The sequence below is a fragment of the Ursus maritimus genome, unplaced genomic scaffold, assembly GCF_017311325.1.
Source record: "Ursus maritimus isolate PB19 unplaced genomic scaffold, ASM1731132v1 scaffold_24, whole genome shotgun sequence".
Taxonomy (NCBI): domain Eukaryota; kingdom Metazoa; phylum Chordata; class Mammalia; order Carnivora; family Ursidae; genus Ursus; species Ursus maritimus.
The window spans coordinates 10,818,954-10,832,736 of NW_024424897.1; the positions used below are offsets into that span (position 1 = coordinate 10,818,954).

At 43.4% G+C, this 13,783-nt stretch overlaps 1 protein-coding gene across 1 annotated transcript in view; it reads right to left on the reverse strand.

Moving 5' to 3' along the window:
• The window catches only part of MAP2K6 (mitogen-activated protein kinase kinase 6), a 103,997-nt gene that overhangs the window by 6,565 nt on the left and 83,649 nt on the right, over positions 1–13,783 (reverse strand). The window contains exons 5-10 of the mRNA XM_008693690.2: positions 13,566–13,685; positions 12,392–12,508; positions 11,690–11,741; positions 9,576–9,703; positions 8,604–8,681; positions 7,301–7,440 (exon numbers count right to left, since the gene is read on the reverse strand). Coding sequence (XP_008691912.1) covers positions 7,301–7,440; positions 8,604–8,681; positions 9,576–9,703; positions 11,690–11,741; positions 12,392–12,508; positions 13,566–13,685 — 635 coding nt within the window. The remainder of the gene's footprint in view (positions 1–7,300; positions 7,441–8,603; positions 8,682–9,575; positions 9,704–11,689; positions 11,742–12,391; positions 12,509–13,565; positions 13,686–13,783) is intronic.

Here is a 13,783-nt window from a genome sequence, read left to right on the forward strand (position 1 = left end):
GTGTGTGTGTGTGTGTGTGTGTGTGTTTACTTTCCTTTTGATACTTTGCCAATGACATACAAACTAGCTTTTCTGATCTACAGCCATCACATTCCAAAACACATATCTACTTTCCTTCAAAACAGCTTTTTTCCACAAGAAATTGGCAGGTGTTTCTTACATTACATGTTATCTCTTCACTATCTTCAATACCTGGTTCTCCTTGCTTCCAGTTCTCTTGAATGTATAATCTGCTTTTATAGAATCCTAACCAAACCCACCTGAGATAGAAGCAACACCCCCATAAAATGTCTAAAGTAATGCAACTTTTTTACAACTTCCTGGCTAATGAAAGAGAAAGCATAGTCAGTGACTTCGCAATGATTCTTCTTAGAAATTCTTTGTGGTCACAAGCTACTGTGGAGTGGCTCCCATTCTGTATACACAACTGTCTGTATACACAAATGTTTTAATGACATGTGATACCAGAGGCAACAGTAACAAAACAGCAATAAGAAGAGACCAGCCCCTCACCTCTATCCTTAGCCCCCACCCCCTGTATCCACCCATGGCCTTAAAATGGAAAAAAAGAAAATAAGTGGTTTATTTGGAATTGGAACCCCAGGTCACAGAATGAAGAGAAGGATGGTACTGAAAACTGTGGTTTGCAAGGCGACCTAGAGACCCGTCTGCCCACCGGGCCACCGAATCCCACATGGATGGAAAGGAACGTAGCCTGGCGTTGAAGAAACCAAAATGTGACTGATCAATAGGGTTGCTGGGATTTGTGCCAATGGATCATTTTGAGCAGATGAGACCTAGTATGTGTTATACGAGCTCAGCTCCACCCCCACAGGCTAATAATAATGGGGGGGGGGGTCAAGGTACGGAGCCACAAGAGAGGGAAGTAGTTGAGACGCTTTGAGAAAGTGTGGTATAAAACAAAACGAAATGAAAAAAAAACAAAAACAAAAAAGAGAGAGAAAGCTTTTGAACCAAAAAACTTAAAGCAGCCTACCAGTTTATTCCAGGCAATGCTGTGGGTAGAAGCCAGGGAACCTGAGACAGGGTACAGTAGATGTGAGGAGAGAAGTTTTCAACCTGGAACTGAGGGCAGATCTAGGACCTAGTGACCTCAGTGACCAGACAACCTATGAGAGAAAGTTTCGTCTCAACTGAGGATAAAAATAAGAGCGAATTAGAAAGAGGAATTATCAACTGTCAAAGTCAGATTGATAATGGGAAGGTGTGCCTGAGTGAAATGAAGGGAGACCCTGGAAGTCCCACTTAGGGCTCTGCACGTATGCACAGCCTGAGATTCCACAGGGCTTTATTGGTGGTTCTCAACTGCGGGTGACTTTGCCCTCCAGGGGGTATCTGGCAATGTCTGGAGGCATCTTCAGTTGTAGATACACCCGGTGGCACCTAAGGGGACACTCGGGATACTGATCAATGCCCCATAATCCACAGCACAGCTGCCCACCACAAGGAATGATCCAGTCCCTAACGTCATGAGTGCTGAGGTTACCAACCCCTTGGGCCACGTGGACGAGGGTATTCCTCCTCATTGCTCCCTTCTATGCCCTGCTCGGAAACCAAATTCACTTAGAAGCCCCTCCAGCTGATCCGTCTGTCATTGCGCACATTCTCAACACTACCACCTCTCTGTCCCTGAACCCCGGCAAGCAGAAGTCTTCTTCCTAAGCTCAAGAGCTAGTTCACCTCGAAGGAAACACAGAAGGAGAAACGTGATCCCAGGAGCGTTGCTGACCAGCACACGGCCCGTAGCGAAGAAAACAAACAGGGTGACGTACAAAAGCCCTGAATTTTCACTATTGTTCAAAGCCAATCAAAAACCAGAAAGTCTTCTCCAGAATCTGAACAACTGAACTTGCTAGAAGCAATCACGAAAAACACAGAGGCCACCTTACATCCACACTCACTAGTCATGGGCTTGATTTCAGGGGTCTCTACTTAGACGGGCACCTTAGGGAGTCCTCGGACCAGGGCTGGGCATCGACTCGGCTAACGTTCATTCTTCCTGAGGACCATGACCCACCCTTCCAATCGCTAGCTTCCATTGGTCGGCAACTGAACCAAGGGGATGACATCTGGCTCAAGCATTAGAACACTGGCCACTTTTACCAACCAGAGACCTTTGTGATTTTTGCACGTCTATTTAGTCGATAATGAAAGAAGACTCTCTCGTCTCATCAGGTCAAGGAATGTAGTAAGCACCTCCTTTTTTTAAGGAGAGATCATTTTAAGTCAGGACAGCTTATCTTTTCACTTCTGGAACAGTTTAAGAGAATTCCTCTGGAGTTTTGTTTTGGTTTGGTTTTGGTTTTGTTTTTTTAGTCTGTATAAAGAAAATGTGGGGCAAGTACCCCAAGTTCATGCATCAGAAAATGTTTCGGATTCCTGAAACCTCAGGGATTGCTGGCCGATAGGCTTTCTTGACTTACGGCCTCTGATTAGAAGGCTCAAAATTTACCACAAGCGCTACTACAGGGCATTCATGGAAAATACTTACACAGCAGTCCAAGGCTGTTTATCGAATTAACATAACTGATAAAACCCATTCTCTCCATCTTTTAAATTGAAAACACTTCAAAACATGGGCTAAGAATAGCAAAATACTCAGGATAAGGTTAGGGGGGGAGAAAGCAAATTTTCCATGTTTGATAGGAAGTGCTTGAAATTCAGGATAAAATAACAGCCGTGCAGTTCAAAGCTACACCAATTTCTTTCTGGATGGGAGGCAGACTTTTGAATTTTCAAGTGGCTTGTCATTTTCAAGCGTGCAATTAGCTAACTGCTCTAATTCCTCTTCCAAATGCCACAACACACGCTCCTGACCGTAGCTGACACTAAAAAACAGCTTCATGCTGTCTTGAGAATTGCTAGCTTGAAGTTTGTGCTGACCAGAGGATTTCTGCCTGTTTGAATTCCCCTTACGACGGTTTCCAAGAAGGGCTATTTGGTGCATCCACAGAATAAAAACACACTGTGCCTCTCAAGCCCATACATTTGTCATAAGCTAAATAAACATCTAGCGCCTCATTTTACTCTTCTTCCTGAGCAAGTCGGGAACTATATTTGATTGTCTCTGTGTCATGCTAGCTCCTGAGTCAGGCAGCATCAACGTCTGGGTGGGCCTCCAACACACTCCAACATGCCATCGGGCTGGTCAGCTGGGCACTGAGCCTCTCAAATAGGCCTGAAGGAAAAGTAAAAAAGAAGTCGGCCTGTTTGGGCACACAGTAGTTGGGTTTCCAGAAACTTCCTTCAGTCACCAAGCCCGTGAACCTATAGGAAGAGGTTATACAGAGAAACATAAGCCTGCCCTGATTCCATTTTTCCTTTTTAGATACTCATTTGTTCACCCTCTGTCAGACTAGAATGTCAGGCTTTTCTAGGAGACTTCTCAATTATGAATCCCAACCCAAGGCCTTTATGGACAGCATCACCTACTCTAGGAATGCTGTAAAACCCCTATGATAAGAAAACCACGTGTAGGGGGAGGAAAAAAAAGGAGGAAATGTCATTCCATAGTCCTATTTCAAAATAAGTACAGAAAGGAAGGGTTGGTAGGACATCATTGATTTTTCCTTTAAGTCCATAAGGCATAAAAGCCTTAACTTTCTTTCTTCTCCTACACTCTGCCCCCATCCTCCCACCCCACCCCGAGGATGATGTCTCCCGGAGGCTACTGCAAGAACACACCAGCTGGGGCTCCAGGCTCTAGCGGCAACTTTGGGCATGAGAGGGATAGCCAGCTGAGTGCTTCTACTCCCTCCCACAGACCAGGATTACTGTCAACTCACATGCAGTGATCAGAGGAGACCGAAAGCCAAGTGGACTTCCTGGATGAGGCTATACAGTGTGGAGCAGCACTCGGAGGGGTATCATTAAATGCTTAGATAGCACGCAACCCGGGAAAGGTCACAAATGTTCTGACAGATGACCAAGGCTGTGGATAATGCAACCTTTCTCTTCTAGTTTGACACTGAGTCGAAAAACAGAGGTACAAGGTAAAACCACCGAGGTACCTCTCTCGAAGTTCGGGATTCATCTTTCACTTTCCAAATCTATATTTCCCTTTCCCCACTTAACCACAAAATTAGGGGCTTTCTGAGAAGTCTTGAAGGATCATTGCCTATGTCATGAAAAAAAAAAATACACGGAGGTCCCTCCAAAAATGGTTCTCTCTTGAACAGGTATCTCAGATCCGGCTGTGCACATGGGAAAATGGAGGAACAGCTATAAAAGAGACCTTTTTCTTCATCAAGAAACAGAAGAGGGTGTTCTTAGGTAGTCACTTTTGCATTCTTTCTATCCACTCAGCTCCAGATCAAACTTAAAACTATCAGTAATAAAACAAGTGAAATAACCACACAGCTACTGGAAGCAGGTGTGTATCTGTAAGCTAGTACACAGGAAAACTGAAATTGCTTCCGTCAAGATCTAAGCCATTCATAAAATCCTTCTAAAAAAATCAGCACTGTTTTTTTGAAGCATTAGACAACTTTTCCAACTCAGTGCACTTCAAAACAGACTTCATACTAAGGGGGTATCAAAAATATATATACATTGGTAGTTTATGGGAGGCAAAAATCTATTATTGATCTGCCATCTGAAATAGGAGAGCCTGTCCTCTAAAAAAAAAAAAAAAAATCCAAGAGAGAATCATTAAGAATGCAGATAAATGCAAAATTAATGCTCCTCTTCTTCTTTCCAATTCTCCTACCAACAAAAACAACTCTATTTTACACAATGGATACTCTTAAAGGTCAGATTCTACAGAAACTACAACACTGAAAGTTTGAGTCATTATTCTTGGAAAACTTCAGAGTTCAGGTGACTTGAGCTTTGTTTCTATTATTTTATATATATATATATAATATGTAATATATATATATATATATATATATTTTACTAAACCCCATAAGCAAGCCAGACTGGCTGACATGAATATGAGTAAAATGACACAGAATTAATAGCAATTAACAGAATTCACAGTTTCAGGAAAGCTAGAAAACATCTATGGTTCAAAGTTTTTAAATTAATGAAACTCAGTAGTTGGGACAAAAATTGACAGAAAACGAGAGGGGAACAGAGAGGCCTCTGAGGTCTCTGAAGATGCTGGCAGGGTTCTGGGGGGCGAAGTGTAGGCCCAGGGTGGTCGCCATACAAGGAGCAATAAAAAAGCATGTGGATTGTCCACATATGTGTGCACATGTTAAAATTAGAAAGCAATATTTCTCAAGGTTTTCATTTTTTAAATATCTCTAAGAAAGCTCTATTGCTCTGAATCTTTAGGAGAAATTCTAAGAGGAAAAAATACGTTGGTAAAAGAAAAAGTAATTGCATGATTTTTAAAAAAATAAATTATAGAAGAAAAACAGGTTTTGAAAAGGAAACCTTTTTGATACCAGGTCCACAGATCATGGGGCAAAATGAGGGGTTCTCACTCCAGCTGCATAGCAGAATGATTTGAGAACATTTGAAAAATACCGATATTCGGGACCCTCCCCAGACCAGTCAGCATGTCTGCGGGTGTGGCCTAAGCAACAGTACATGTGAAAGTTCTCCGGAGGTTTACAAACGAACGGCCAGAGTTGACAACTACTGCAGTAAATTGGCGATTCTTAATAGGCAGCTCTGCTTTCTCAAGCTTTTCACACCAGCCTCGTTCTTACCAAGTTTTCCGAAGTACCCAGCCAGAATCCTGGGGAAAGGGGAACAGGCAGGAGAAAGGTTATAGGGAGGAGAGTTTGTCAAGACTTCCCTAGATAAGATCCTTCCCCTTTACCACTCTTCTTGAGAACTACTGGTCCGAACTATCCAAGATGACTCACCCCTTTTCCTATGTGACCTTTAAACATTTGAGAAAAAGGAAAAAGAAAAAACAAAAACAAAAACAAAAAAAACAAATACACAACAAAAACAAGTTCTTGAATCCAGAAGGCAAAATCATGAGCCCATCTCAACCTGGCCGGTGTAGTACCCCATCCAGCACATTCGCTCAAGAAAAGCAGAGAGGAGGACACACCTCAGTCGCCCAGAGGCGCCCAGTCAGACGCGCCCAACAACACACTGTCCTCCAGCCCACGGCTCCAGCCCCTCTCTAGCCATTCAGCCAAAACTAAAACAAAAACAAGCAACAGTAGGCCAGCCTCATACATCATCGGGGCAAAATACCAGGGGTGACACGGGGACCAGCACTAACAAAAAGTCCAAAAGGCCTTAGTTTCACAAACAACAGACAGTTGCTTTGTCTCATCATGTTTCCCAATAAAAGCTGCATTCAGAACACTTCTTCCAAAGAGCACGGAGGCCAAGGAATGATAACCTTGAGGAGCTGTGCTGTGAAATGGCCTTCAGAGGCCCAGCTCTTTACTCAGCAGGGAGCGGCCAAGACGGCTCCCCTCCCAGGGTCACAGCGGGGCCAGGCACTGTCTGCTTCTGCACGATGCCCATATAAACGCACGCCATTTTGTGCTTTCCGTTTGGTGTCGTCTTCCAGGAACACTTGCCACAGTCCCTAGTATCAGCTTATACCAGGCTGTATGGTCACCACTCACGCCCTCTCCTACTTTCCTCGATTCCCCCGACAATTTCCACGAAAACAAAGTCTACGTTATTAGCATGACTCCTTCCATTTTTGTACTCCAACTTTCCTTAGATTCCCTCCTCAGACCCCCGGTATCGTCCATTGCACCCTCACGGGCAAGTGTATCCACAGTTAACAGGTGTTGTGTAGGAGGCAGCCTACAACAAAACCTACAAAACACTAGACGTCTTATCTACTCCACCGCCCTAATCCTCCAACCATCCAACCACTGTTCTCTTCATGCTCCAATCAACATCAAAATAAGCGTATAGCTCTCCTAAAGGAGTTTCTTGCTCCTGTGACAGGAAGCATGATCTCTTCTCTACTTGGACTATCTTTCCCTTCCTTACTTCCCTGATCGCTTGGAAAAATCCCTCCTAGGGTCTTCAGCACAGAATTTATCTCCTCCAGAAACTCTATCCTCATGCCTTTCCTTGAGTTCCCCAAATACCCTGCGCATAGCTCCATCCCCAGACTTGCCATATGGTACCATAATCACGGACTGCAGAGACTCCCCCACTTGACCCTGAGTTCACTGAGGGCAGGGACTGGGATAAAGGCATCTTTGTTTCTCCGGCATCGAGGGCACACTCCATAAATGCTTTTGGAATGAATGTATGCGTAATGATTAAGACTAATGGAGGAAGTTCATGAGAACTCCTCTTCTTCCTTCACACCGGCATTTAGGAGAAGAGGCTCTCTTACCACTGTGAGGTAAAGTCAACAAACTCTTCAGAGAATTTGTCCGCCGGGAGTTGTGGCGAGGGTTCCTCCACCACCTGTTTGAGCTGCTGGAAGGGAGTTCCCCAAGAGTCGTAGGGAAACCGAAGGATTGCCAACTCAATCTGGAGGGGAGGAAAAAAAACAAGGGGTCAGCCGCTGAAACAGAGCCACTTTAGGGCATCTGCTGTGTTCTTCTGTTCCGGGAGAATCCGAAAGAAATATACAGGTGAAGTTCAAGTAAAGTTTGGGGAGAAATAAACCAACGATATGTTCTCTACTTTTCCCCAATTCCTAGTGCTAGGGATTTTTGAACATTATCTTACTGGAGGCAGCCAATTAAGTCCTATTTATAACTGGGTCCTCACCAAAAGCCACTGTGACACTTAATAAAATTGTAAGCCAGCAGTATTAAACTTCGGGATGTAAAGCAAAACCAGGTTTTCCAGTGTTTGGTCTGAAAAGTTATTCTCGCCCTAAGACTTTTACAGAGCTGTGTCTCTGCTGCCCTCTGCAGGTCCCTCACTGGAATGGAAAAAAAAATCCTAGGACCAAATGACTGATCTTTTTTTGGATTTGAGTAAGGCCACTTTGCCATTACAAGATCATCACGTGTGTTCTGGGCAAGGATGTGAAATAACTCACAGGATTTAATCAGCTGCTGTGCCTGCGAAGGAGCCAGGACCACAGTGGATAATTCCAGACCTTGGTGATACACCGAAAAAATGTATGATCACCAAAGTTCCAAAGGATAACTGTAGGACTGTGCCGAAGGAAATTATCTTATTTGCTACTATGTCCTTTGGCTATATCTGCCCTCAGTGTCCAAGACTTCTATCAGAACCATATTCTGGGAAACACAGCCTATGTCCTGGATAACTCAGCCCCGTCAGGGTTCAGACACATTAGCATTCCTGGAGTAGCTTAAACTACATGCCTAGATGAGAATGATTTAATTTTAAACTATAAGGTAAACCACCAAGAGCTACGGGCAGGATTCATTTTACAGACAAGGGTAGTACACAGTCCATGTGACTCCATCAGTTTACTCAAGGGCCCATGCCCCGTTACAGGCAGAATAAAGAGAAAAACTGAGTTTGCCCAATCCCAGGCAGTCTTTCCACCACACCACCCTGCAGACAACCGTCATTCAAAACCCCCTGCTCTATCCCGCAGGAAAGGGTGCTCAGGACCCACAGTTAGGGCGTTTGCTTTTTGGTCTCAAAACCCACCCCATTTCAGCTTCATGCCCAGAACCTCACAGTTGAGAATGACCATCACACGTTACCATTGTGATGCCCAGACTCCAAATGTCAGACTTCACACTGTAGCCCTTCTGATTGAGCTCTGGGTTTATTCTTTCAGGCTGCAGAGGAGACAGAAAAAGACAAATGAGGTGACATTCTCAGCTCGATAAAGTCTCTGGGAGTGGGGGTGTCACCAGCTGTCAAGTGAGTTGTTTTAAGCTTGTTAACATGCCTCCCAGGCCAAGAAGACTCACTAACTACAATAAAGATCGACACCTCCATGGGACTTTCCTCATTCTACAGGAGTCTTTTCTTGAAGACAAGAGTGGATCAAAGTCCCTCACGATTCAAAACTTATTTTAAAAAAAAACTAATTTCAACTTTGCCTTAAGAAGAAATAGGATACACAGTATAAAGCTACTTTGCCAGTCTAGAATTTTCTTTGTTAAGAGCACCAACAGTCCAGAACTCAATAGTGAGAATCCGCAAGTCACTGGGCTACTGTGTGAGATTAGCTCAACACCGATGGGAAGGTTCTCAACCCCAAATGCAAATCTATTTCAAAACAGAATACAGAAGCCCCTTAAAGTTAAAGGGGGTCCCAAGGTCTCTGCCAATGGCATTGAAACTTCCCAGCCGTGAGAATCTCTCAGGACTAACCTAACTGACTTGTTTGGGTAATTTAAATCCTGTTTACTCTTCAGTCCCCAACAAACAGGATAACACTCCCCTGCAACACAGGGTGAAAACTTCGTGTGGGCTGTATGTATTCCTTACATGTTTTATTTTTCAAGTAACAGAACTTTTTACTTGAATTTTTAAAAAATAATATGTTTGAAGCAAGTGACTGAGGATTTCAGACAGAAAATACTTGAGAAAAAAAAATAAGATGCAGACTATTTCTTGCACCGGAAGCACATTTCCATTCTCCCTCTGTGGCCATCCATTTCCTATTTCCGGGCGAGGTTTGCGGGCGGCTGCGTTCCCAGATGCCTCCCGGCCGCCATACTTACGGCCATGTACGGTTTGCATCCTGCATCAATAGTTTTAGCCACAGAGTCCACAAGGTAGCCACTGATTCCAAAATCGCACATCTTCACTTGGCCCAGAGTGTTGATCAGCACGTTGGAAGGCTTGACGTCTGAAAGCAAGAACAACCAGGAGCCGGTGATGCCAGCGGCTCGGAAGGTTCATGTGTCTGCCACCAGGGGGCCTGACATCTCCACTTGGGCTCGCCTTCCCTGCCCTCTGAGGCCTCCCTGACTCCCACTTACATGCATCTTACTGCTTCCAACTTGAGTTTCTATTTCATGTTTTGTCCTTCTCGTAAGATTATGACTCCATCAATAGAAAAGACTCTTTCCTCTATTTACCATCTGCATTGCCCCCATATGTGTAGTAAAAACTTTAAAAATTAGGACTGAATCAAATGCCCCGTTCCTTGGGCAGTCTCTAGGACACAAAATGAGTAAGTTCTAGAAATCCGCTGTACTACATTGACCCTGTAATAAATAATACTGCATTGCACACTTAAAATCTGCCACGAGGGTAAATCTCATCTTAAGTATTCTTATGAGAACAAAGTAAGTTTTTTCAAGCCCATCATGACCTGTTGCACAGTAAGGGTAGGAATAAACAGACCGCGGGATGCTACGGCAGACTACAATATAACCAGAGATCAGATTTGATCAAGGCAACCAGTTTCGATGCAAGCGTCTCCAAGAGGTGTGCCAGAGGTCACATAGTGGAACTCATCAGGAATTCAGATATTCCAGACCACAAAGCACACCCCCGAATAGATCATCACTGTTTTCTCTGGATAACAGACAGAAATTACAGTTAACTTTCTTCCCTCGTGAGGCTTTTCGCAAAGGACATATAATGAGCCGAGGAAGTTATTCTAAAAATTATCCTTTATAATGTTTTCCCTTAAGCTGAATGGTGGACATGCAAATTTTATTATTTTCATACTTATATATATATATTTTTTAATACAAATGAAATACTTTCTAATTTTGAAATAAATCCTTAAAAATTAAGTTTCACGTTTGTGGGTAATCCACATTCTTCTTCCCATCTGGATTCTTTCCCACTTCCTTCTCCTCTTCTTCCTATTTTTCCGGTTTCTAATAATAACCATTAATGATAATAATAATAACAGTAGTAACAGGCACTCCGTGCAAGACATTTTACATCACTTTCAGGCGGACTCAGAGAGCGTAAGAATTACCAAATCTCACTACCCCACTAGCTATCCATGCTTTCCACTAATTCTTCCTCAGACTTGGTTGTGTGTGTATCTTCTAAGAAGTTTTCCTTGGCTATAGTCACCCAGTGCTAATCACTTCCTTGCTTTAGACTCTATCTAGACCACTTCCATATTTGGTACTTTCATATTTGTAATATGGTTGATTTTTTCCATGTGTCTGTTGTACATTGGTCTTATTTCCCTATCAAGAATCCCTTGGTGGAATTTTAATAAGAATGTTTGTTTTCATATACCTCCCAAGGCACCTATTATAGTGATGCATAAATGCTGGAAAAAATAATATAAGCGATAAATGGATGGATGAATGGATGGATCGATGGATGAAAAGATGACAGGCCAATTGGAAGGAAAAAAGAGGAGGTAGAGGAAGAAGGGATAAATCTATCATTTTTTTCATTTTATCCTGTCTCCTGAGATCTGAAAAAGCTGTGCTTTATATTAACTAGAACTTTTCATACTTCAAGGTATACAAAAATTACCTGGGGTGCTTGTTAAAAATGGAGATTCAGGTGGTCTGGGGACCCATGATTCTGCTTTTCTAAGAAGTTCCCAGGCGACAGTCAATACCATGTGCATTTTTACCCTATTCTCTGAAATGCTCAGTGCAGTAATCCCAGAGCTGGGCTTGGTAACAGGTGTTTTAGATTCAATCTAGGTGTAATACAAAAGCCCATGTCGTCTTATGTCCTCAGACAAGATAAAAAGCAGCTACTTCTACGATCTGCTACTCTGGGAAGGAAAACCCCTCAGTTCTACTGCCTGATTTATTTCCACTTTCACCCACTGGGGGAAGAAAAGTCTGGGTAAAAGAAATGGATTTTATAAAAGGAAGAGCCAAGTCACTCCAGGCACGCTTACCTCGATGAATGACAGAGAGCTTACTGTGTAAGTGTTCTAATGCTTTTACAATCTGCAAGAGAAACACAAGATAGATTCTTCTCCGTCAATGGAAGGAAACTGAATGTTAAGCATACCCAGGTTTACTATCCCTGGCTTAACGTCACCAGGTGAGGTATCTTCTCCAGGAAAACACACAGGAAGCCACCGTCATTGACCTCCACCCACCAGAGAGGACCGGATCTCCCAGGGGAAAAGCTCATCTAGCTGGGGTTTCATTTGGCCTACGGCATTTTTTTTCTCTCCACCTTCATGAGCCTCAATAGCCATTAAGAGAGCAATCTTTCTTTCCATTTCATTTTCTTCTGCTTCGTTCTAGGCTCTATTAGCCTTAAGAACACATTTAAAAATCCACACATGAAAATCAAAGTAAACTAATACCGGAATGCAGACACACCAGGAATGCGGTCATAGCAAATAAGGCACTGCTTAAAGGCATTTTAACGGAGAGGTGACCAAACCAAGTCAGTGGTAGAATCTTCTAGCGCCCAGAAAGAAAAGCATTCATTTACTCGTCCACAGATGCACTCACTCCTGCATTCAGCAGACATGGCTGGAGGGCAGCGCTAGTCCAGCCAGCGGTTGCCCACAGTAGAGAATCAGGGACACACCAGGTCTAGACTTCTCACATGCTCCTCGTAGTAGGGTTCATGATGTACTCACAGAAACAGCTATTTTCCCTAAGATGTCCTCTGGAATTGTTTGGCCTTTATCAATCACTTGTTTGTAGAATTTATCTAGCGACGTATCCATGAGCTCCATACAGATCCAAACGTCACCCTGGAGATGGATTGGTTCAGAGATTGTTAGAGAGGATAGAAAAGGAAAAGAAGGGGAAACAGTCAACACCTGTCAGGAAGAACTATTTCTTCCTTGAGTTTTTGGAGGAAATCTACAATTTCCCTTCAAGATCTCAAAGGAATTTACAAACAAGCAAGTTCGTTTCCAAAGAGCCAACGCGCGGAGAGCCAAGCAGAACCTGCATGTGGTCTCTACTCCTTGATGAAGACTAGGGTCTAAATACGAACAGTCACTCCAGCTATGGAATGAAGAAGTTACGAGGATAAAAGGCACGGTAGAGGGAATATAGTCGATGATACTATAATACAGTTATATGGTGACAGGTGGTCGCTACCCTTGTGCTGAGCATTTATCATGTAGAGAGAAGCTCAATCCCCATGTTGTACAACTGAAACGAATGTGCCATTCTGTGTCGACTCAAGTTTTTAAAAAACTTTTTAAATAAATAAATACATCAATACTAATGATCGCAAACAAGAGATTCCCAGAGATCCAGGCCTTGATGGTTACTGTCCTCTAGGGATTAGGTCTCCAAGCTTACTCCATGTCTGACCTCCCACCCGGAACACTGGCCATCGATCACCCAAAAGCTGGTCAAAGCATCATAATCCACATCATGGGAAAGTTAAAGCAGAGGTAAAGCCCAGGGATAAATGTAAGCTGCTGGGGTACATAAAGAGGGTAAATGAAGCTTATCATTTGGCCAAAAGACCACAATATTTCAGATTTTACGAAAGCTACCTAAATTAGTCTATAGGCAACTGACAGAGATATAACCATGACAAAATACACAAACCAAAACAGAAAGGAGAAAGGGAGCCTCCGTGTCTTCAAAACAGCTAAACACACTTGGAAGACTATCACTTCAAGGCAACTTTGCAGCAGGGCATGTCCTCACCGCCCAAGCCGAAATCTCTCTATAGAAGACACGTCAAACCAGGAAGAGTACCAGGATTGTGAATCCTGCTTATACGATTAGAGAAACTTCTTTTTAGACCCTTGTTCTCCTCTGATGTTGGAATGAAGGATCACCTACCTCCCGGAAGAGGGCACCATAAAAGGTGACGGTGAAAGGACAGTCCACTGTCCTCATGGAAATATCCAAATCCATCAGTAGCCTTTTCTGCTCCTGGCTATTTACTGTGGCCCGGATCCGCTGAATGGAAATGCATGGAAAACGTCCGGTTACAGCTCTGAGGATGAGTCAGTTAAGAAGGCAGGGACCTTAAGGTGTCCCATCCCGAAAATACTACA